This window comes from Rhinolophus sinicus, linkage group LG03 (assembly GCF_036562045.2).
Source record: "Rhinolophus sinicus isolate RSC01 linkage group LG03, ASM3656204v1, whole genome shotgun sequence".
Lineage (NCBI taxonomy): Eukaryota > Metazoa > Chordata > Mammalia > Chiroptera > Rhinolophidae > Rhinolophus > Rhinolophus sinicus.
This window is the reverse complement of record NC_133753.1, coordinates 58,110,755-58,136,393: the sequence shown is the minus strand read 5'-3', so window position 1 is coordinate 58,136,393 and position 25,639 is coordinate 58,110,755. Positions and strand designations below refer to the sequence as shown.

General features: G+C 36.4%; 1 protein-coding gene across 2 annotated transcripts in view; it reads right to left on the bottom strand.

Annotated features, from left to right (window-relative positions):
* SECISBP2L (SECIS binding protein 2 like) overlaps nt 1-18,846 on the bottom strand; it is a 50,027-nt gene extending 31,181 nt beyond the window's left edge. The window contains exons 1-7 of one of the 2 annotated variants that reach the window (XM_019730682.2): nt 18,639-18,846; nt 10,980-11,158; nt 8,262-8,586; nt 6,771-6,906; nt 2,582-2,811; nt 2,222-2,246; nt 1,756-1,871 (exon numbers count right to left, since the gene is read on the bottom strand). In XM_019730682.2, coding sequence (XP_019586241.2) covers nt 1,756-1,871; nt 2,222-2,246; nt 2,582-2,811; nt 6,771-6,906; nt 8,262-8,586; nt 10,980-11,158; nt 18,639-18,662 — 1,035 coding nt within the window. In that variant the 5' untranslated portion in view covers nt 18,663-18,846. The remainder of the gene's footprint in view (nt 1-1,755; nt 1,872-2,221; nt 2,247-2,581; nt 2,812-6,770; nt 6,907-8,261; nt 8,587-10,979; nt 11,159-18,638) is intronic. The other variant, XM_019730681.2, reaches the window with a different exon arrangement.
* Nucleotides 18,847-25,639: the final 6,793 nt, after the last annotated feature.

Genomic DNA, 25,639 nt, shown 5'->3' with positions numbered 1-25,639 from the left:
TTTATAAAAACTTAAGTTTTAGATTATGTCAATCATTTAAAATTAAAGCTTTATCGGGTATAGAAAGAATCTGCTTTTCAAATGTTAAAATACTCGTAAAAATATTAAAAATCACTGTATGGTACAGTAGCTAAAATAGCATGGTGTAGCTGCAAATTTCTGATACATGGAACAAAACAGCCTAGAAATAGCAAATGACTAAAAGGGCTGCACAAATCAGAGAAAATAATGGATTACAATGTTAGGACAACTGGTTAACTACTTTGAAAATCTACATCATTATGTTGTACCATGCATCAAATCACTCTCAGATGAAATTCTGGAAACATTATGCTATAAAAAAGCAGAAAATACAAGTGAATATTTCATTACTAAAAGAATTTTTAAGCCTAAAAATAATCAGAAATTGCAAAAGGGAGAATTATTTTGACTTAAAATAAAAAGATTCTGCATGTCAAAAATCAAACAAACACAAGCTTAAGAAAAGTACAACAAAACATCAGAAGCAGGAAAGAAAACAAACACATTGTTCAACATCTTGCTCCAGTTCTTTTGGAGTGAAGAGAGATACAAAATAAACAAAACTTAACATACTCGTACTACACATATCTTCATAATTTTCTTTTTTGTTGTTCTTTCCCCATTTCTTACCAGTTTTGAGGTAGAGAGAAGATGTTTTTCCCTATCAGTAGTATTTCCTCTCCAATGGGCTACTGATATCAAAAGCAATAGTAGCAAGACTGCAAAGTTGGCAGTTCTAATAGAATTTCAACAAAATTTTAGCACTTAACTAAACATTGTGTAGATTTTGTTTATCTAATCTATTTAAACAATTCTTGTTTTAGCTCTTTTGTTTTTAATCAAATAAAGCTAGACTGTCTCACAAGCCTGCCACAAACAATGACTCATTTTTGCAATAACCATAGGGAAGAGGGCGTTATTCTGCTTGTTTCCCTGACACCCTAATTAATGTTAGGGCACATCTGAAATACTTCATTTTAGGGAGACAAAGGAACTGGCAAGTATTTGGTCTACATAAACCATTAGTAACTTACTCTAATTTCAGTTCATCCACAGATCTAGTCATATAACTTTAATTCCTTAAGGAACCCAGGAAGTCTATCTAAAAGAGGAAAAGGAAAGATACTGACCAATGAAAAAGTCCTGATTTCACAGACAACCAAATGCAGGAAGCCAGTGATTGGAGGCTTGTGGCAGTATGGAACTCGCTCTGCAGTACTACAGCTAGATCCTGCTCCCCAAGCCCAGGAAGCTGCCAGTCTGGCCACACTGTGGCAGGAGGTAGTCATCACTAAGGCATCACTAAGGCTTGTGGTGTCTGCAGTCAAGTCACATCACACGGACAAGGCTGCAGTCCACAAGTTCAAGAATCCATATTTAAGGCATTAAAACGCTTTAAAATTTTTTATATGGATAAGTTAGCAGGTGAACCAGGACTGGAGGGTATTCTGTTTTAAAATTATGAAATATCCAAATATATTTCTTAAATACAGAAAAGTAGAAAATGGTACAATATGCACCCATATATACACCACGTACTTTCAACATTTTTGCCATTTTGCTTCATTACTTAAATAGTAATTTTATTGGCTAAGCCATATTCAAGTTATATATTTCACTTTTAAATAATTCAATATGCATCTCTAAAAAAGGACACTGCCCTCTAAAACCACTATACCATTTACAATAATCCATCTCACACTAATCAAATTTCTCCAACCTAATTCAAATTACCTGTGAGTTATTTCTTTGTTCAGTCTGCCTTCCACCTCTAGAAAATGTCTGACTTTTTTCCATCCAAGGTTTTTTCTGAGTTGCCTGGCAAGTTACATTGGACCAATTTACACCACCTGTAACAAATGAGATTTAAAAATATGATTTACTTATAAAGGATGCCAAAACCTAAACTACCCCCTAAATTCATATACTGAAATTCAGTCACTATAAACGTAATAGTGGAAATTTTTCTATAAACTTTAAGTGATATTCTAGTTGTTAGTAATATAAGTATCATTTGCAGAATACCTCTGGCTGGCATTTTCTCAATTTTATCTGCAAAATTATACTTTCAAATTAACTTGAATCTCTCTGGAAGAGTTCTAATTTTTATGCAGCATCAACAAACTTCATGCTTTAAAGCAAAACTTTGACATGACAAAGAAGAAAGTATAGGAAAAACACTATGCAGAAAAATAAGTACCTGCACATATAGATGATTCCACATGCTAAAAATAGAAACAAAAAAGACAATTATTTTCCACTTAAATTTCATAATGTTTCATTATGTAGTCTAGTGTGAAGCATGCTTATTACAATCTTAGAAGAAAATACTTCTTCATGAATGAACTTTTTCATATTAATAAAATACACAAAAATGTTTGTAACCATCCTATTACCACAGGAATTGTTAATGAAAATAGATACTTAACACGTTGCGTACGGATCACGAGAATCTTCACAAGGGATTTAAAACCCACCGTATGCAACGTGTTAAGCTTTAGCAGAGGACACAAGAATACTAACGTAGCTCACTGATCAAACAAAGCAATGTCACACATACATTCATGGTGCCAGAATCAGGATTTCGCAAAGCCCCTGCTGAGGGCTGGCTGGTGCCGTGTTTGGGACTGCAGTAACCACTATCGCTGTCAATGTCAGCTTCACTAGCCCCCTGCTCACTGGAGGATTCGGCAGTAGGGTGAGATGTTCTTCTCCTCCTGCCTTTGGACTTCCAGAGCATCGTGGCAGAGCTCTCAGAAAGAGACTTGTTAGCGATGTCGGATGGGAAATCTACAAGGCGAGCAAAGCGTGACAACTCTTTGTGAGGATCCAGTTGATAAATTCTTGTTACACTATCGTTGAGGTTGTAAGAAAATAAAGATAGCTAACATTGTAAATGGTGAAAAGTTTTTGAAAACATCATCAAAAGGTGAGTTATTCCTGACAAGTTGGTTTATAACATGTTTATTATGAAAAGTGAATAAGATACTAGCATATTAAAATATTAATATGTTAAAATTAAAATTACCCATTTGAGGACATCACTAATCCTTTGAAGTACACTGCCTGGCCCCTCGATGGCTGCATCCTCTTCCCCCCCTTGGAGGTTACCTCTATTATGAATTCTGTGTTGTCAGTCCCTCACTTTAAAAAATAGATTTACCATGAATTTTTGTATTCCTAAAACACAGATCATGTAATTTTTAAATTTCAAGCTATAAAAATGAAATTATACTGTTCTTATTCTGCTGTGACTTGCTTCCCACCCCGCCTCCTCAACACTGGTTTTGAGATTCTGATACATGTGGCTGTAATTCATTAATGTCCCTGGAATCTAGACGGCCTGTGTATGACTACCATAACGTATTTACCCTTTGTACCACTGATGGCACTCTTGGATTGTTTTGGGGTTTTGCTGTTATGAAAAGCAATACTGCTGTAAACATTCTTATACAGACATTTATGAATGTATATGTGTATATGTGTTTCTCTAAGGTAAATATTGCTGGGTCTTAAGGAATACATACATTCAACTTTACTTGGTAATGCCAAATAATTTTCAAAGGTGGTTAAAACAGTCTACACTCCAACAGCAGGATAAAAATATCCCCACTGATTCACACATTCACCAAATACTGTCTTCTAGGCTATAATTTTTGCCAATTGTTGGGTATAAAAAGATGGCTCATTGTGAGTTTTAATTTGCATTTTCCTGCTTAATAATGAGATTGAGCATTTTCTCCTGATGCTTTTAGCCACTAATATTTTCCCTTCTGTGAAATACTTTTTAATTTTACTTCTGGATTGTTTGGCTTCTGCCTATTTTTCTAATGAGTTATCTGTTTCTTATTTTTCTTTTTCACAAATTGTAATCACAAGACATTAAAAAAACAAACAAACCTAACAATTTCCACCCAACCCAACAATTCATAAATTTTCTTTTTCCACATTCCTGCCCATAATTTTTAGAAATCCTCAATATAATTTTGAGTTGTGCTTTTTAATATTATGTATATGTTCTTCATAATTATAGTATAAGAAGGTTTTATATTATTCCACTGAGTGGATGTCCTGTACTTCTCTTGACTTGTCACCTGCTACTGGACCCTGGGAAGTTCTCTGTGTTTTTGTTGCACATCTTTAATCAAATAGCCCCTTTTCTTTCTAGGGAGAGATTCTATTTGGATACATTCACAGGAGTGAAGGGAAGATTCCAATAGTTCCACCAAATTGTTTCATCCCACCCCCCGCGCCCCACTGTGTCCCAGGGGCCCTAAGGACAGGTGAAATCATGTTCTTAGTGATTCATATGAATTCTTTATATGTTTGTCCTAATACTAATCTGTTGCCAGTTATATGCACGGTAAAAATCTTTTCCAAGTTTATAGCTTATTCTTTCATTCACTTTTGATAAGTAGAAATTCTGAATTTTAGAAACAGTTCCCTCCCTGCAGTCATAAAGATATCTATCTATATTTTCTTCTACATGTGGTTTCTTCTACATGTGGTTTTCCCATTTAAATCCATCTGGAATAGATTTGCATAGGGTATAAGTTAGGAATCTGTAGTGCTATCTCTGTCATTTTTTATGTATGTGTCTCCACATACGTGAGTCTTTTTCTGGGCTCCTTGTTCCATTTTTGTATACTGCATTTTATATACTATATTTTTGTATAAGTCTACAGGAATTAAGATGGCTTAATAGGTCTTGATATCTAGAGAAAAAGTTATTTTCGAGGGATGTCTTGGCTCGTCTCAGACTAGTACTCCTTTATTTCAGAATTAGTTTGTCAAGTTCCCCAAAATTTCTATTGGAATTTTGACTGGAACTTCAATGAATCTACAGATTAACTTAGGGAAAAATGACATTTGCAATGTCAAATCGTCCTGCATGAACATGATATTTAGATTTCTTTTTAAATGTCCTATAATGAAGTTAGTTTTTTGCATAAATGTCTTGTACATCTTGTATAAGTTTCACTGCCAGAAACTATATTTTTGTTGCTACTGTAAATGGCATCTTTTCTTAAACTTTGTACAGAGCATACTGAAATGCAATTAACTTGTATAGTATCTTACATCTACCCATCTTACTAAATTCTTATTGAATAATACAAGCTTGTGTTCAAGAGTAAAAATTTGTTTCAAATTCCTTTAAACTATAGTATTTCATTTTACCTCTGACTGATACCAATTAATCCTCAGAAATTAAAAACAAACTAAAGAATAAAAACACAGAATGTACAGTCTTCAGAATCTGGAAACAAACTAAAGAATAAGAATACTGACAGAAAGTATAATCTTCTACTTAAATTACACCTCCATCCTTTCCTTTTATAATTCTTATTATTCAGAAGGCTATCTTTATGGTCATAATAAGCAAACTAAAGAATTTTTAAAAGCAGTCCCAGGGTTGAGAGCGTGTAGAAATGGGTCACTATGACTAGGAACAACCAAAATACAGCAAACTTTGCAATATATTACACTGTGATTCTTTTCCATATCAATTCCAATCGTTAGAGTCTGTTACTCTCACTGTTTGCCCTACAAATCGCACAATGAATGTACTATCAACAAGACTGTTTTTTAACTGATTCCCAGGTCCTTTCTTGGTCCCAATGCACTTAAACAATTGTGAAAGAATAACTGACTACATGTCGAAACGAAAGGTGCAGCCCAATTGAAAGTATGTGCCATACAATTCATTTTAAGGCAGACTACATTTGAGTGGAGAGTAAAGGGGTAAAAATCAAATGTGCCTTTGAACAGATATAATTCTTGGTCTTAGATCATTAACAAGGAGTTGTTTTTTTTTTAACTAGTGTCAAAGACAATGGGTGAGAAGAGATAGATATCTATTCTATAGCCATAAGGCTAAGATCAGAGATACATACTGCAATTTCATGGTATAAACAGAAAAATAGATGGAATATTGTAAGACTAGTACCAGGATAAAGCTTTTTTATTTAATGCTTATGCCATCCTCTAGAACACTTCTGACAAAATTACATCCTACTGGTCCAAAATTTTTACTTGTTTGACAGGATATACAGGGAGTGCCAAAAAAATGTATACAAGTGGACACTTTGGTCAAAATTGTTCAAGCAGTAGTTCGCCATAATCAGAAGTGTCTGGACGCTGATGGTAACCACTTTGAGCACCTCTTGTAATTGCAGAAGTCAAACGTGACTTGTATTCATCTTTTGTTATTGGTATATATTATTAAAATTTTAATACAGTTTTCCTTTCTTAACATGTATATACTTTTTTTTTTGACACCCTCTTAGGAGTTGTCACTCCTAAGTTTGGTTCAGTTTTATGTTAAAGTATGAAACAGAAAACTTCCTAAATTCTTTCTATGTAAGTATCATAGAATGTTAAGATGTTTTATAAAGGGTTTTAATCTAGTTATGAAAACATGTACAAATCTGATTTCTATCAAAATGAGTCCCTCATATTTCTACAATGTCTGCAAAAGTCCATCTCTGATTTCTGAACTGCTTCACCATTTTATAAGGAAACCTCAAACCCTTCTCAAAAATTGTGCATAAACCAGCAAAGCAAGTTGAAAGACTATTAAGGACATGGACTGTTTCATCCTTCCTAGAGAATTTCACAAAATGACAGGATAAATGGAAGGATGAAAATCTAGAATCATGAAAAGTGGTACAGTCCACAGTTATAAAGTCAATGCATGGCAACAGATGAATATCAGTGATGAATATCATATACAAGAACCCTTGCCTTACCAGTTTGCTGTGAAGCATCTACCAGAAGCACAATTTTTGATCGATTATCAGGACCTGCTGCATTTGTCTCTTTCTGAGTAGCTACATTTTTCACCAGTGGCCTTTTGCTTTTTATGTGCGGTTGTAAAAGCTGTTGCTGATTTAAGTAAAAATAACAAAACAAAAAATTAAGATTCTACTCAGTGTATTAAACATCACAAAATACACATTCACTATAAAATACACCTAAATATATGCTCCGAATTAATGGTTTCCAACCCATGGGGAAACAGGTTATTGTTAGGATTTCATGAAATTATCTGCAGCCAATCAGAGGCTAAATAAGGTATTACACACATTTATACAAAATTTTTCAAATAACCATTTACATTACTATAATTAAAAAAATATGAATTCATTTTTAATTGTTTTTTGCATTTTTAATTTTCTCAATCAATAATTAATAAATAATAGGAGTAAAATGTCATATATAAGGGGATGTAAGTTTTTATTCAAAAGAGTGATAAAAAGGATGGTAACTTATACAAAGGCCAAATTATAGTTTCATGATAGCAGTGAAGTACAAAAGATTTCTGTTTTAGAGTTTACAAATATAAAACAGCTAATCCTTTCTTTTATTTTTAAAAAATACGAGTATTCTTCGCTTAACAGCAATTTATACAACAAAACTCTGAATTTAATTTCCTAATTTCAAGTGCTGGGAATGCACTCTGAGAATCATGCTATTTCAACATCTGAAAGTTATATACTATTATCTTATCTCCAATATTTATTTCTCTTCATTCTCAGAGGTCCCAAAAGGATTTCCCTCGACCCATGGTGTTACCTAGAACAAACCTTAATTCTCTTATGATTTCAAGGCCTTCATGTTTTGGGGTGTTTGTTTTTTCAACTTAGTCAAAAGGGTGGTGCTGACCTAAAGGTGGTTTCACACATTTATCATTCTCCTTTTTTTCAACCCTAGGAGACCTTGTGTTCATACAGTAAAGCACTCCTTAAACAACAAAATGCTATTCCTACTAAAAATTCACAGGCTAGAAACAATGAAGTTGAAGGGATTTAATGAATCAGAAATATTCTTCTCCATAGTATCTCCTGCTGATTTTGGAAGACTGACGTATCCTGAAGTGCATGAGCCAGTCAGTACTTCTAGCATAGGATCCAAACTGACCACCGATTAACACTGGTGTCACTACGCAATGTTTATCACTAAATCAATATGGAAATATTTGTTCATTACATTTATGCAAATTTAAGTTCCTCTTTGAAGGAACTTAAAGATGACTGTAAATCATATTATCAATTAAAAATGAGGAACAATAAAAAAATGGGAAAAATTATTTTATAAATGCTATACCCTTAACTATTTTACAATAGTGAATGAAATGTTCTATAGTAAATTCTGCATTAAAAGCTAATCAATACAAGTAGCAAATTACTTACACTAACAGAAATATCAAACATAAAAGCCCACCAAAATCAGTCACTTACTTTTGGTACCACTGGCCCTCTGTTACTGTTTCTGCTTCGATGACTGGACAATGGGAAGACCTGTCCAAGCTGATTTGGATGCTCAGTGCATTCTGTGGTTATAGTATTTACAGTATTTGCAGCCTGAAAGGTGTTGGAGTATGGGGTAGGAAAAGGATGATAGAAACCCATAACTTGGGCACATGGTGCTGGCATCAGCTGATAATATGTATACTCTGTAGAAACAGGTGGCTGAGCAGATATAATGGGGTAGGCAAGGTATGGTCCAGCAGGGTTTGGATTGGGCTGTTGCCATCGTATATCATTGTTATATAATGGAAACTGTCTGTAAAACCAAATCAAAAAATAACAATTTCATTGACAATTCTAAAAGTAATGCTAAAGCAAAATCTCATTTTAATAAAAGAAAAACACAGTACAGAACAGTGGCTTCATAATAATTCTGGAAAAGGAGATAACGTTATCATCTAACTTTCTTTGCTATAGAATTATGTACATGTAGTAACAATTTAAATGACAGTATAAGGGAATTCAACCTGACAGTTTCACTGCATTCCAAAAATTTTAAAGTATATATATCATTCCTATTTGTAACTCTCCCCTCAACATCCTCAAGATATTTCTGCTTAACAGTTACACACTTAGCAGATGGATGTGCCAACAGTCCCAAGTTCCCATCCGATGCTAATGCCGATGACAGCCTTCTGCAAAGAGCAGGGTAAGGTGATCATCGTGTAAGGTGATCATTACAATGGGTGATTTGGTTGCTCCTCCTCTCCTTCTTCAGCTCAGTCCCAGGGCCTCCTAGTCCTCTCCCACACTCCCCTCACCACTTGGCCAAGTCCAGCTCTTTTCCTGGCTCCCCTCCTTGGCAATGGAAGCAGGCTCCAGGTCCAAGGGAAAGAAGAAAAAGACAAGCCTGTCTATTGCGATCTTATCCCTAGCATCAGAGCTTCTTCTAGTGCAGTTCCTGTAAAGCACCAGCAAGACTCTTCCTTTCTCACCAGTGCTGCTCATGGAAGGCTGCTGCTGGCGAAAGAGGGGTCCTGGGGAGCTGGAGCATAGGGCTTTTCCTCACTACTCCCATGACAAAGCAAAATGGAAAAACATCTACTGCCATAATTCTAAAATTCTAAAAAATATGCTGCTGGCTTACTCATGAATTCTCAAAAGACTATCTGGTAAGGTAAGAAAATTTTAATTTACCATACTGTATACACTTGGTTACTTTGTCAAATAAAAAAATAGCATTATTAAATACAGTTTACAAATCACTTTGAACATAGTCCATACAGGTCAATACCGGTGGTGCCAAAAAAATGTATACCTACAAGTGGACACATTGGTCAGTGTTGCTCAAGCAGTAGTTTGCCGTAATCAGAAGTATCTGGATGCTGATGGTAACCACTTTGAGCACCTCTTGTAATTGCAGAAGTCAAACGTGACTTGTATTCATCTTTTGTTATCAGTATATATTATTCCAATTTTAACAGTTTTCCTTTCTATTTTTTTAAATTTATTTATTTTTATTTATTTATTTCCCTCGCTGCTTCTGCCTCCCCCACCACACACTCCAATTCAAGCCGTTGTTTTTCAGTCTAGTTGTGTAGGACACAGCTCCCTGAACGATGCTGGTATTATGAGCCTTGCGCTCCCCCAGCTGAGGCAGTCGGTCAGCTGCTCACAGCAGCTCATGGCAGCCGAGCTCCAGGGAGAGTTGCTGTTCACAATCTTAGCCCATTTTCCTTTCTTAAAATGTGTATACATTTTATTGGCACCCTCTGTATTTTTAATATAATGCTAAATTTAATTGAGAAGGACCCCTTAGCTTCTACTATTTGTCCAATCCCTAAAACTATTGGTCTTCAGAATACTGACTTAATTTCTGAGAAAGTTGTTTAGTGATTTCATATCTCACATATCCAGAATTTCTCAAGAATGTGCTTTGGCACACAAGTGCACCACAATGGGCTACAGATATGTAGAAATATTGCTTTAGTCCTCAGGGGTGGTTGGGCAGAGGCTAGAGCCCAGCTACCTCATCCATTTATTCCATCGTGCTAGAGAATAGAGAAGTACAATTTTCTGTGTGTGACATAACTTGAAAGAGTCTAAAATTACTTCTATATGGCATAAAATGAACTGCACCAATGAAGTGCTAATCATGCAGACAATCTAAGCAGAGTTAGAAAGGCTATCACAACTATCACAAGTTACACCCTAGTGGTTACGAAGGTCACACACATTATCTGGATTGCTAACTCACCCTGTGACAATAGCACAGAGCTAAATTTAAACTAGAATCAGTGTCTAGAGTTATATGCTGATGAACCATAAAAACTTCAAAGTTAAAGACAATCTCTTGGTATTTTCTTCTTATGTCAATTTTGGTAATTATGATTAGATGCCTAATCTCCAAAAAAGAAATTCTGTTTACCTCTTTCTGAGTAATTCTTTCCTCCTTTTAAGTCAACTTATTTCAAACAAATTTCAATTACTTATTATTAGAGATACAGCCAAAGAACTCAGAAAGAATGAGAAAATAATCCATGTTAATAATTTTCAAATTTCCACATCATCTGGTTTTATTTACTCCTCTTAAAAAAAGAGAGAGATGGTTAACGTTTAGAAGTCATAAAAGGAAAAATTAAATAGTGTGCTTTGGCAACTTCTGTATTTCCTTACCCCCCCCAAAGAAAATAATAATAAACAAATTACCTATTAGATTGATTTTCCTGCACAAAAGGGTAACAAGTAATCAAGTAGCTGGGAATTGGAGTTGGTTCCACACCAGAAACATTTCCGTTATCATTTGGGAGTGCCATAGGGATCATAAATGCATCGGGATTCTTCTTCTGGGGAATAAATGGCTCTACCTCAGCTGACAGCTTGACATTCTTCAAAGAGAAAGTGAAACATGTTATTAACAAATGAGCAAAAAACTTAAATAAGTTCACAATTTAACAATAAGAGTCTGTTTTTGCAAATAGTAATTGGATCTCTTCTCAGTATTTGCCAAACATCCAAACAGCCAATGACAAATTGAAATAATTAAATGATTAAGTTATTTAGACAAAGCCATTAAATAAAACAGGGAATGACTTATCCAAGGTTACGACATTTCAATGAAATCACTTATGTAATCGAAGCTGTTAAAACAATCAAGAGTATAAGGAAGTCATACCACAGAGTCCAAAAATAAAGCTGGTAGTAAGAAATCTAGCTCTTTGGACATAACAATGTGTTTTTAACTAATTTTGTTAGGGGAAAAAAAAGCATTAAACAGAGTTCTGAAGGATAATTATATATGTTTGAATAGACTAAAAAGTAGTCTATTTCTGCCCATTTCAGGAAATTAGATTAGTATGATGAAATTAAAAGGAAGGAAAAAGTCTGAGATGAATTAAAAAAACAAAAACAACATAGGGAGGAAAAAAACTTCTGGTTCACAATTAAACTGGGAAAAAATGAGTACTTCAGTTTCCTCTTAGACAAGCTGAGCAAACTAAAGTAATCCAGAATATGTACTCCATTTTAGTTTATTTTGTATCTTTTCTTAACAATATGTAAGGATGCACATGTGGGTGACAAAACTATAAAGAAAAGTAAGATCCTTAAAAGTCAGGATACGAATTAGAAAAGAGGGAGTAGTGATTGGGAGGAGAGAGCTGGAGAGCTTCTGGGGTGCCTGGCAACGCTCTACATCCTAACTTGGGTGATATTTCCAAGGTACTCATTCACCTTATAATAATTTATTTGGCTATACATTCGCTTGATGCAGTTTTCTTTGTGCATTTCTTATATTTAACAACAAATTTTTAAAATTGTAAAAAGAAAAAAAAACTGTAAGGCATTCTGTAAAAACAAAACGTTAAAAACCACATAAATATTACAATCTAAAAAGATATTAAACACTTCTTAATGAAACCAGTAAGTGAAATGCAATCCCATGTTTCAACCACTCAAACCAATGACCTCAAAGCAACAATTCTAACCAGAACTTTTTCTCAACCAACATGCCAGGGTGGCATTTATTAGCTCTCATCAAAGCATAGTTCTGAGAATAAATTTCAGGCATGTTTCTCACGAAAGTAATCAGTAAAAAATCCAAGAAAATCTAAAAAGAAGATCTGATGTGCTCAATATAGCTTTATTCAGAAAAATTGTTCTCCAAAAAGATTCCACTGTAAATATTCAGAAATGCTTATAAAAAGAGGGAGAGAGAACAAATCTGAACTACATAGCAGTACTAATTCAATATCCTTTCTCTTTACCTGATTTAACTTTGAAGTCTACTTTTTACTATTAACCAAATCTGAAGTAGACATAGTAATGACACTTAGAAATTGTGAACTGAACTTGGTTTCTTGAATATCAACACAGAATGCAAAAACTTCAAATGCTAATAGAATAAGTCAGTAATTTTCACTGTGATAGTCATTAGAACTCAAAACTTATTTACATAAGGTATAAAATATCAACCTAACAAAAGTTTCTCCAATTAGGGGAAAAAAGCTGATTTCAACAATAATGCACAGATAATGGAAACTTTATATAGTTTATACATATGCATACGAAAAAGGAAAATTTAAATCACATTTTAACCATACTAAAAACGCAATTTTCAAGATTTCTTTTTAAAATCAAAAAGTCCTTCTGAACATATGAGAACTCTCTGAACCGTTTTATAAATCTGAACTAGAAGACATTAGGATTTGTTTAAAGCAAGAAATATGGTCACATCAAACTCTCAGTATAATATAAAAAAGGAACAATACTAATATAATTCTGAAGAAATAAGAAAAATTTTAAATAACTTTTCCTGACACTCCCCTCAAAAAATAATACCAACTCATAAGTTGCTTTGGTAACAACAAATTCAAATTCTAGCTCAAGTCAAAAGTTGCAACAAGTTTTCTATATCTAGTTTCATCTGTACTTTTACTTAAAACTTTTATGAACTTAGGCAAGCCACTGTTCAAACACTGTCATGCATAATTTATAACTAATGTCTGCACATACACACAGTATATACCCTTAAATATTAAACTTTGTATTTGTTTCTATTCTAAGTGTAATCCTAGGTATCTGAGTTCAACAATAAAATTCACAAACACTGAAATGGATCCTTTGTGTTTAGCAAAAAAGAGAAGCTGCTGTAGTCAACAGCTGTACAAACAGAAGATGTCACTAGTAGGAACAGACTGGCAAACTTTCTCCTATAGTTACAACTCTGTATGGTTTTTAAAGTTGTTTATTGTGACTTTGGGGCCTTCAGTATCTTACATCAAAATGCAGCATCTGTTGTTTTCAGGCCTGAAAAATGCTAAGATCTGGAACTATTCTTAAAATTCCACATAATAAAGCCCATATAGATAATATGTTAAGTAAACAATATATTCTGGCAATATTTCAATTATATTAGTATAGAAAGCAAAGAAAAATGGCTTACATAGTGGACAACAAAACATTATTAGAAAATTAGACTAGTTACTTCATATGGTAATATGCTTCAGTTTGAAATTCTGTGTTTAGTCTCTACCTTTGCCAAAATCTATTTTTTAGAAATCAGAAATTACACAGCAAGGAACTGTCTTCTTAAAGAAAATATAAACATGGAAGAAGTCTAAACTACAAAAAAAAATTCCTGTACTATTTGCTTACAAAAAAACTACACAGTAAAATTATCTTTATATTTTAGAAATTTCAGAATTTTCCAAATTAAGTGAAAAATCAATCCCAGAAACCTGTATTTGAACAAGTTATACATTCATCTTAAGTTTTGCATATATTAAAGCAAATGTTAATAAAACTTCTTTAATGTGAATAATCTAGAGAACCCAAGAATTTATCCAAACATGAAACTATAAAAATATTGTTTAAAAGAGTTTATTGAAAAAATGCATTCAGAGCTCTAAGAGCCTATATAATTCAATAAATATGCATTAAGCACATGTTCTGGAAAGAGTACTGTATAGACAGGTTTTGGGAAAATGGGCAAACATTACTACGAAGCAGCCATCAGCAGGAAATATACACTAAACTCTTCCTAGAACCTCTAGAAGAGTGCAAATAATCTTCCCAGATTAAGCAACAGGAAAATGACACACACTAAAATGAAAACTGAACTAGAACATAATAATGCACTCTCCCACAGTGATTTTTCAATATGTACCACACCTACAGAAAAAATACGACCATGGAAACCCTCCACATTCTTTCTATGTTAAGGTAAAACTATGATATACCAAACACTAACATATTTTATATCTCATGGCCAAAGGTAAAATAAATGTCTTCTGAATGAAAAAAAATGTTAATGCTGAAGAGATAGATACCTGCCAGCTGTCTTGTTTTCTGATTGGAATGGCTTATACTGAAAACAAACCACTTGCCAAAACAAACTGCAGTAGTTGTATGTTTTGCAAGACTTCAGAAAATAGTGAGGGGAAAAAAATCAAAGTATTTAACTTATACTCTGCTCACTTGCTTTGCTATCCAGACATTTCCCCCTTTTCTTAAAACAGACTGCATCTAATCCTGTTAAAATCTGATGGGGGCCGGCCCGGTGGCTCAGACGGTTGGATCTCCATGCTCCTAACTCCGAAGGCTGCAGGTTCGATTCCCAAATGGGCCAGTGGGCTCTCAACCACAAGGTTGCCGGTTCGACTCCCGCAAGGGATGGTGGGCTGTGCCCTCTGCAACTAGAAATGGCAACTGGACCTGGATCTGAGCTGCACCCTCCACAACTAAGAATGAAAGGACAACAACTTGACTTGGAAAAAAGGCCTGGAAGTACACACTGTTCCCCAATAAAGTCCTGTTCCCCTTCCTCAATAAAATCTTTAAAAAAAAAAAAAAAATCTGATGGTACTTTTTCTAAAAACCAGTTTTCTAAATTTAATAGGAGTTTTTGTATTATCTAACTTATTAATTTAATTTACATGTCTTTACTCTCTTGCTTAATTTTTATTTTCCTTTAAAAATGTTTAACAATGAAAGCATTTATGACTATGCATTTGCCTCAGAGTATAGCTTCAGCCACATCCCGTAGGTTTTCACATGTAGAATGTTATTACTTTTTCAATAACATATAATTCTACTTTTTTACTTCCTATTTGACTTAAAGGCTTAGGGAATAATGCCTTTTAAATTTTCAAATGGTATTTTCCCTAAATGAGATTTACTTTCTTTTTTATTATAAAAGTATTATTTAAAAAATCTATTAAGACAGATCACTAACTTATATCCATAAAGGTGAACTATAAGTCTTATACACATTTTATAGTAACTTATCTAAAATATGTTTAACTTGTAGTGCTGATTACTATTTGAAGTTTATAAATTATTTAAAGGAAAGAATTATAAGCCAGATAATTTTGTATATTTATTGGTGAAAAGTCTTTTTGCTAGAAGTCCTATATATTTGTTACATGTTTGCTTTTCTAAGAATTAAAGATGTTAGTGATCAATAATTTTATAAATTCTTTTAAAAGAACCTATCTAATGTTAATGTACTAAAAATGAAGCCACTGTTTAAATTATTTGATAATACAAAAGAGACTCTAAACCTCAAGTGTTCTGCCACTTCTAAGGCCATTGTTTATTTTATGAGTTCTCAAAACACACATCTTAAATTTCCTAAAAATAGAAACACTAAAGCCTTTATAAACAAAATGAACTCCATGATTTATTCTCTACATCCCTTTTCTCCAGCTTTTTATTTTTAAAGACAAAAAAAAAATGCATTACTCCAAGTAATATCTGTTCTTAGAACATCTAACTTTAGCAGTCAAAATTAAGCCACTTGTTTTGATTGAACACAGTCTTGCTAAAAGAGATTATTCCTGAGATTCTCTTCTGGTTACAACATTCTTTCAAATTGTCATTATTGCAAATATATATATATATATATATATATATATATATATATACACACACACACACACACACACATATGTATATTTTTTTTAAGTAATCCAATAACAACAACATGAATACCTGCAGGAAAAACATTAACTTAGATTTTTTTTTTTAAAGTTATACTTGTGCAAAACTCCAGGGATTTCAATTAGGTTAAGATGGAATGCAGAAAGTTTGTTTAAGTACTATTTAAAAAAAAAATCAAACTTCTGTGAAATTTCTAACCATTTGAATATTATAATGAGTAAGTTATAATGCTGTAGGCATTCCCAGAAATTCTGAATATAAACCAACACTGGTTTAAAATGGAAAAACAAATGTTTGTGAAGAAAAATGAAAATTTAACATATTATACTATTTTTCATATCTTTTACCTAACTAAATTCACTTTATTAGTAAAAATATAAAAGTATATTCCAGATAACCTGAAAAAGCCATTATATTACTCTAGGTATGGCATAGTGGAAACAAATGAAAACTCCACAAAGTTGAGAAATCTCAACTAGCCACTATCTAGCATTAAGTTAATGGTTCTCAGCTTTTTTCAATGATGGATCCCTTTGAGAATATTATGAAAATAATGGAATCCTGCTCCAGAAAAATGTTAATATAAAACGAAGCGCACTCCTTCCAGGTCATCCAGAGACCCCTGAATTAACTGCCTACAGCATGAACTAGACAAAATAGCATCACTTTTTTGGATGTCAGTTTCCTGTGAGTATGTGTGGGGAGAGAGGGGTGGCTGAAATTTTTCTCTCATTTAGGATTAGGCTGGGAAAGAGGCAAGAGGTACCCAGAAAAAAAATTCTTCAAAGGAAAAACCTACATTTGTGACTGTTTTCTAATTCTTAGATTTCTACAAGATTTTAAACAGGTTGTGGACTTTGGAAAGATGTACGATGAAAGGAGAAGAGGCTCTCCAGTTCAAATAATTTGCTCACAGCACTTGCTGTTAAGATAATCACCCACAAGTTACCATCCAAATAGTTAATTACATTTCCTCTAGGATGAAAGGAACCATAAGTATACATATGGTAGCATTACTGGTTATAGCTCTGGTATCATGAAGGACCAAAATGTTTAACCCTTTCATTAGTAACACACATACAAGAAAATCATTAAAGAAAATTTCCTATTCGTCAGGCATTTTTGATAAAATGCGTTTTATGTTAAACTGGACATAGCCCTTACATAGAATACTATGGGTCACAGGAAAGCCTTATGTATTTCCCAATCAATTTTGCTTTGATAAATCCATGTATTGTTTCATGAAACTCATTAGTGTTTTCAGACTCATATTCACATAAAGCTATTTATAAGTACAGCTTTTGTAAAAACAAATATACACAACTAGGAAACTGTACTTTGCCTGCTAACAGAGACCAATTTCAAAATCAAAACTGGCTTTCACTAGCTACATATACTCATATACAAGAATTTGGGAAATCCTGTCTCATTTACTAAGGTGCAAACTATCCACTTGTAAAATAATTAGGCAAACCACTAATCTCTCTTTTTCCTTCATCTATTAGCCGAGTTGATCACTGGACAAGGCCTTCAGTTGAAGAGGGGAATAGACAAGTGAATAAACCTTGACTTCATCAAATTTGTTTCACAGAAGTCACAAGAACTGAAACTTTTTGGGAGACAAGAACCCTTATTTTAGTTTGTTTTTTATACTGTAATGACAAAGTAAAATCCCTGCCTCCCAGCACCTACTGGTATGGATAACCAAGAACTTGATGCAATTAAAAACAAGATAGAATACTAATGGGGACTCCTTGTGAATATGAAAACGGGCTCGGAAATGAATTCATGCTTCGGGTCCTACACCCTTATGATATAAGGCTCGATTTAAAAAAAGTACACACTAATTTTTGCAAAATAATTGGGTAGAAGGGCAAGGGGAACCCGTACTGTTTCACATCTTAAAGGGAACACCTCCCTAAAACCACTGCAAAAACAACGCTTCGCTCAATGGAACGTAGATCTAAAAAGCCCATAACCCCCCTCCTCTGTAGTTATCACACATTCTCTGACATTCTGGATGAGAAGCCTTCAAAAGACTTTCCACCTTGAAAACACATTCCAGAACTGAAGAGAATGGCTTGGGGAGAGGGGGGAGAAGATTCGCTAGAAGTTATAAACCTTTCTCTCGGGAGAGCACCGGCAATTTAGGTCTTCTGGCCCCTAACACCAAGCCGGGAGGAGGGGCAAACTCGAGTCCCCAACCTTGGGGGGTAACCAGGGCTGAAAAAGTCCCCAGGCTCCAGGCAGCATCTGGAACAATGCAGGAGAGCGGGGCGCCGCTGGGCTCCGGGGCGAGGGACGTCTGCTCCCTCAGGAACCCAAGGGCTCTGGCCGTCCGGGCCCGCGCTCGGAGACCAGGGCCGGCCTCGGGGGAAGCGGCGACCCGCAGCCCCGGGCCCGGTGGCCCAGCCGGAGCCCGCGTACCTGGTCTGCGGGGGCTCGGTCCATGGCGCCTGCAGCCGCAACGGGCCCGCTTAGTCGGTGTGGAGAGCGCCTCGGGCCGCTTTCTCCATGGCCCCCCGCTCGGGTCTAGACCAGGCTCCGGACCGCCGCCCCTGTCTGGCTGGTCCCGACCCCGAGTCCGGCTACGCCACTGACCGAGGAGGTGGCTACCGCTTCGGGAGATGGAGGAGGCGGCGGCACCCTCGGGGAGGGATCATCTGGGACGGAAGCCGAGCAGGGCCCAAACGAGCCGGAGGCGTAGTCGGAAATGGCGGCTCGCGGAAGGGAAAGGAGGAAGAAGGGCCCGGAGAGGCGGTGGGCGGAGTGACTGCAGCCGGCGGTGGCGGGAGCCCGGGCGGGCTCACCTGGAGGCTGAGGCCCGGTGGGGCTTCCTAGCAGCCGGAGCTCCAGCCGCTCTGCGCTTTGCGTGGGACTCACCTTGCGCTCTGGATGTTGAAACTGGAGGGGTATTGGGCCACTTGGGACCCAGGACACCCGCGTGCCGAACTTCAGGGACCTCAGAGACCACGTCATGATCCCAAACTACCTCTTAGTGAAGTTAGAAGAGCTTTTAGCTGCCCACTGTACATATGGTCTTCTTTATGTTACCAGCAAAAGGGAGTCATGACCTTAAAGGAAAAGACTATAGAACGGCCACCAAAGAGAAACCGAGTCAGGAGGCTCCACCAACACTTATTGATTAGGTAATGCATTGTCCAGGTCCAGGGCCTAGGCTCAAGTCTAGGCCGATCTCGCCGATCTCATCTCAGAATCCCTAATTTTACCCAGAGTCTGTATCACACCACCCAACAGATAATTATGTATACTCTGGTATGTTACTTTTTCCACTGTACTTATTTATTGTTCCTTTTATCTCCAGTTCATTAGCTCCATGAGTAAAGGGTTTTTATGACTATGAAATAGTGCTCATTGAGATTCTTCTATGTACAGGATATTTATTTAAACTTTAAGAATAGAATTATAAGGAAGTATAATAAAATGTCACAGTGCCCTTCTTTTTTAACACAACCTAGAAAAGATTGCAATAGCTATTAGAATACAAAAAATTAAAATCTATGAAGAAAAAGAAGACATTTTTTAAATTCCACTTGTTACAGATGATATGATTAAATTTTATTTTATGCAGCAACAAATATTTAATGTGCCAGGTGCTATGCTAAGTACTGGAGGTATTGCAGTTAACAAGACACTGTAAGAGCAGAGAACATGTTTGTTGTGTGGGCAAGACGTACACAGAACAAGTAATTATGGTGAACTGAGCGTCATGAAAAAGAAAGTTCAATAGGTTTTACCATACTGGGGGACAGAACATCAGGGAAGTCATAGCTTAGTAAATAACACCCAAGCAAAGACCTGAAGAACGAAGTAGGAGTTATGATAAGAGGAGGAGAAGTAGGGAAGTTGTTCCAAGAAAAGGAAATAACGTGTGTGAGGATTCTGAGGTAAGAGAGAAGAGAGTCCAGCATTAGTACTTAAACAAGCTCATGTCTTGAAATGAGGTTCAGGATGAGAGGGATAATCCAGTAGAGCAAGACCTCTGAGAAGGTGGAAGGGGATACTGTACAAAAGCCAGAGGCAGAAATTGACCTCAGATGGGAGTAGGGACAGCCTGTTTAATGGCTTCTATTTTCTCAGTGAAGCAGGAGGCTAGGTTATCCGTTGACAATGGAGGGAGGCAGAGTTGTGATGATCGTGCATTTGTCAAAACAGCAAACATACTTAAGACTTGTGCATGTCATTATATGTAAATTTTACATCAAAGGGGGGAAAACTGTAAATACTGAACTCTAGTTTTAACAAATGCATACCTGTGTAACTCAAATCTCTATCAAGAGATAGAATGTTATCGTTATTCCCAGTGGCTTTAAAAACTTTGCTGCTTATATCAAATGTTTATCTTATTCACTGTTGCATCCTCACTATCTATACCAATGCCTGGCATACAGCAGGTGCTCAATAAATATTTGTTGAATAAATGAACATGTGTTATGATATTAAATCAGAATTCTTTCATCCAGGGTTGGGTTTTGTTAGGCATGTGCATGTTATTGAAGGAGGATTCAGTAGGATGCGAGCACAAAATTCTTGTATTTTTCACCCCACTGTCTTCAAATTTTCTGAGAGCTACTTCTTTTTCTGCCCTGGATGAAATCTCATGAAGGTCATGCAAACTTCATTCCAAGTTCAAGCTTTTCCTTTTCCCAAGCAGTCCTATTTCAGGCTGGAAGCCTGCAATGGGGAAAGTGGTCTTTTGTTTTTTACATCTCCATCTCCTCCACCTTAACTACTTGCTGCTTAAGTTTTAGATTCCTCCAGGTTTGGGTTTTGAAGGGGAGGGTGGTGGAACTTCTCAGATGTCTCAGATGCATGACATGCATGAAATTGCTTACAGGCAACCGCTTATGACCCTCGCCCTCAGTCCTTGGGCTTCTGAAGGTTCAATCCTCTGCTTGAGCCCTTAGGTGGTCAGCTAAGCTGCCTTCTTAGCTGGACTCCCATTTAAATGGCAGAATTCCACATTTTGCTACACTTGATTGATCACATATCTACCCATCCATCAGCCCATCAATTCATCTTATTTTGGATGCATAACAAAGTAAATTGCCAATATCAGAACACTTTTCCTTGGGAAACATTTATGTATCTACAGTTGGTGAAAGTGCAACTCGTTTGCAGTGCCTCTCTGTCTCTTTCTAGTTTGCCTCTGGTTTTCTCAGGAAAGTATCAGATCCCAGGTCCCTGTATTTCCCCAGACCCCAGGCGACATTATCAAGTTCTACAAGTGTTTCTCTAAGAGCTCTCATGTAGCTTGAAGTAAAAGGAAGCGTCTCTTTTCTTCCCATGGCAGGTGTGGGTAGGTATCAGGTGTCTCCTCCAAAGCAATACTCTTCATGAGTCACCCCACCCCCACCCCCTATGGGCTGGAGATGAGCGATGAATAATGCTAAGCCACAGTTTCTAACGTATGGTAGCTATACCCCTTATAGGCTATGTGTCCTCGAAAGTCACTTAAGCCTCTCTGAGCCTCAGTTTCTTCATCTACACATTGCATAGGGTTTTTGAGAGATTCAAGTTAAGGTAAGGAATGTGAGAACACACTGCAAGCTCTAGAGGAATTGTTCTCAATCTGGAGCACTTTTAAAACTAAGATGCTTATGCTCCTACTTAAACCGATTAAGTTAGAATCTCTGGAGCAAATCGTACAGCCAACCAGAGCAGCCACAAAATCTTAGATTATGTCACTCCTCTCTTCAAAACCTGCAATAAAACTTCCCATCTTAGAGTAAAAGCCGAAGTCCTTACAGTGGTAACTGAGGCCCCATGATCAGACACCCACCTCGCGCCTCGTTTCCTACTCTTCACCCTCACTCAGTCAGCTTCAGCCACAGGGGTAATTTGGGGGTTCTCCCAACATTCCAAACATATTCCCACCTGGGAGACTTTGTCCTTGCCGCTGCCACTGCCGGAAACACTCTTCCCCCAGTCATCCCACATGGCTCAAGCCCTTGCTTCAGGCCTTTGCTGGAATGTGACCTCTGAGTGAGGCCTTCCCTGACCACTCTCTTTAACATATCATGCATGTGTGCAATCCCTTTTCCCTTCTAGCTTTTTCTCCATACCGTGTTTCCCTGAAAATAAGACCTAGCCAGACAATCAGCTCTAATGCGTCTTTTGGATCAAAAATTAACATAACATAACATAACATAACATAACATAACATAACATAACATAACATAATATATAATGGGTCTTATATTAATTTTTGCTCCAAAAATATATTACTGGGTTTTATATTAATTTTTGCTCAGCATTAGAGCTAATTGTCCGGCTAGGTCTCATTTTCGGGGAAACAGGGTAGTACTTAATCACCATCTAAAATGCTATTTATTTTACTGGTCTGGTTTATTTGTTGACTATCATATTCCACTAGAATGAAAGCTCCGTAAGGGCAGGGGTTTTGTTTGTTTCATCCACTGCTGGGAAGTTCCAGTGCTTAGAACACTAGCATATAACAAGCGCTTAGTAAATATGTATGGTTGCTATTCCAAATGGACACTCTGAGCATGCACCTTACTCAGCCCAAAACCTTCAATGATGAATCACCACCTACTCCAAGTGTATTCCGTGCTTTCCTTCATCCCTGACTTTGCTCATGTGGTTCTTCCTACTTAGCATACTCTTCCCATCTTAAAACTCATTTCCTTCATTTCCTGGATGAAAGAATCCTCAAAATTCCTCTAGCTTGTTGTGCCACATACTGTCTTAAATTGCTTGTGTGCTGTCTATAATTATTTATGTAATTGTTTCCATTCTTGGAGTGTACTGTCCTTGAGAATAGTGTTACCCAATAATGTTTGTTGAATGAACAAATGAGTTTGCCTCTATAGCTGACTCAGACATTCACCAGAAGAAGAGAGGTAATTAAATGGTAGTTTAATTAACTACTTAGTTAAATCCTAGTTCAGGCAAGAGTGAGTTGAAAAGGAATGAGTTTACTGAATAAATGGACTCTGAGAGCCAGATGAAAAGTTAGACACGGCATTCATCTTTATGGCAGTGAGGTCTTCAGGCCAAGCCAGCTAAAAACAGGAAATAACTTCCCAGATTTAATATGATGTCCTTCAGATTCTTTTTATGAACTATTCCAAATCTCAATCTTTTTTGGAGGACACTATCTTATGACAGTAAAAAAACAATAAATCTTTGACATTTCCCCTTCATTCGGAAGTGCTATATAATCTGAAATTGAAAAATCTCCTTCAACTCAATGTGTTTCTGTCCTGCCTTTAAAAACCTTTGTTAATAAGCTATCTAGTTTTTTCAAGTCAGTGACTCATACCCTCAGTTCCTTAAACCTAGGTTCTTTCTGGAATGTCCTTTCTAAACCAGTAGGAGCTCACTTCATCAGCAGGGTCTGATTTTCGGAGCTGGGAACTTATGAAACTCAACCTGTGAATGTATAACACTTGTTCGCCTTAGTATGTTACCAAGTTTCCCTAAGGCTTCCAACCAATTTGACTGAGCAAGACATGTATTACCAGTGTCAAGAGGGAAAATAAGAAATGCTAGTTAAATAACTCAAGTTGGTAGAGACAAAGCCTCTGAAAAAATCCCCACTCCAAAGAACACCATCAAAAGAAGCATACATTACAGATGAATTTGTTTTATTCTTTTTTTGAGTTTTAAATGATTTTGCATAAATAACATCAAAGCAGATGGAAAATCACCTGCCAACTCACCTAACACATGAAGAATTTTTTCGTAGTCTCTGTTCATCTATATGCATAGACACCTATACAAGGATGAACAATTAAGTTCAGGAACTCATCCTAGAAAAAATGCTACATACCTCATTGCTGAATATCACTACAGTCACCTTCGAAGTACTCCCCTTGGGAAGCTGGGCACCGATGCCAACGCCTAGTCCACCCTTCAAAGCAATTTTGGAACTCTTTTTCTGGAATGGCCATCAGAGCTGTCGTCACATTACTGTTGATGTCCTGAAGGTCATCAAAATGTCTTCCTTTCAATATTTCCTTTATCTTCAGGTAAAGAAAGAAGTCATTGGGGGCCAGATCAGGTGAGTAGGGAGGATGTTCCAATACAGTTATTTGTTTACTGGCTACAAATTCCCTCACAGACAGTGCCGTGTGAGCTGGTGCATTGTCGTGATGCAAGAGTCACAAATTGTTGGCTCGTCAGGTCATCTAACTTTTTCACACAGCCTTTTCAGCACTTCCAAATAGCAAACTTGGTTAACTGTTTGTCCAGTTGGTACAGATTCATAATGAATCAGAAAAGGTATCAAAAAAGGTTAGCAACGTCATTGCAACAAGTTCACGAACTTAATTATTAGAATATTGTATATTAGTATTCCATTAATATACAATGGAATATTACTCAGCCACAAAAAAGAATGAAATCTTGCCATCTGGAACAACATGGATGAACCTGGAGGGCATTGTGATAAGTGGAATAAGTCAAACAGAGAAAGACAAATGCCATATGATTTTACTTATAGTATATGGAATCTAAAGACCCAAATAAATGAACAAACAAAATAGAAATAGACTCATAGATACAGGGAATATTTTGATGGTTGCCAGAAGGGAGGGGAGTTGAGGGGCTGGGTATAAAAGTTAAGGAATTAAAAAGTACTAATTAGTAGTTACAAAATAGTCATGGGGATGTAAAGTATAGTATAAGGAATGTAGTCAATGATGTTGTAACTATATATAGTGTCAGTTGGGTACTAGACTTATTGGGTGAACACTTTATGAGCTATATAAATGTCTAATCACTATGTTATACACCTGAATACAGTATTATATGTCAACTATAATTTAGAAAAAAAATAAATTTTAAGAAAAGTGGCAGAACTAGAATTTGAATACAGCAAGCAAAGCAACTTGCATGGAAGGAGATCACTATTTGCTGTTGGTGAAACTAGTGCAGGAAACCCTTAACAGTTTGCCTTGGATCTCAAGCCTGTTTGGTACTGAGCTGGGTAAGGCCTCCTAAATGGTGCCTATCATCAAGAATGCCCTGATCCTGACCATGGCTGGTCTTACTGTGCTCCTCCTTCCAGCCTGAAATGCCCTGAAGTGGAAAACAATCTCAAACCTAGTGAAGTAATCAGACTTGGGCAGAAAGAGGAAGTAGGTGTTGGGCAGGGAAGGGGTCCTTCTGGCAAGTTCATGCACCTATCACAAGAAAGTGGTTTTGGATGCTCCCCACCGCACCTCCCCCCAACTGCTATCAAAGAGTGTGGCAGCTACTGCAGCACAGCTGCTCCAAAGACTCAGATGTTCATATATCTGTTAATATATTTTCCCAGATGCAAGAAAATCTATTGTCTTTTTTGCAGGCATAGATGTGTCCATTCCAAATGATGGAAAACCAGTGTGTTTGTGAGGAGGGGACAGACATATGCAGTAAGGGAACAAAAAAAGGAGAGGAGA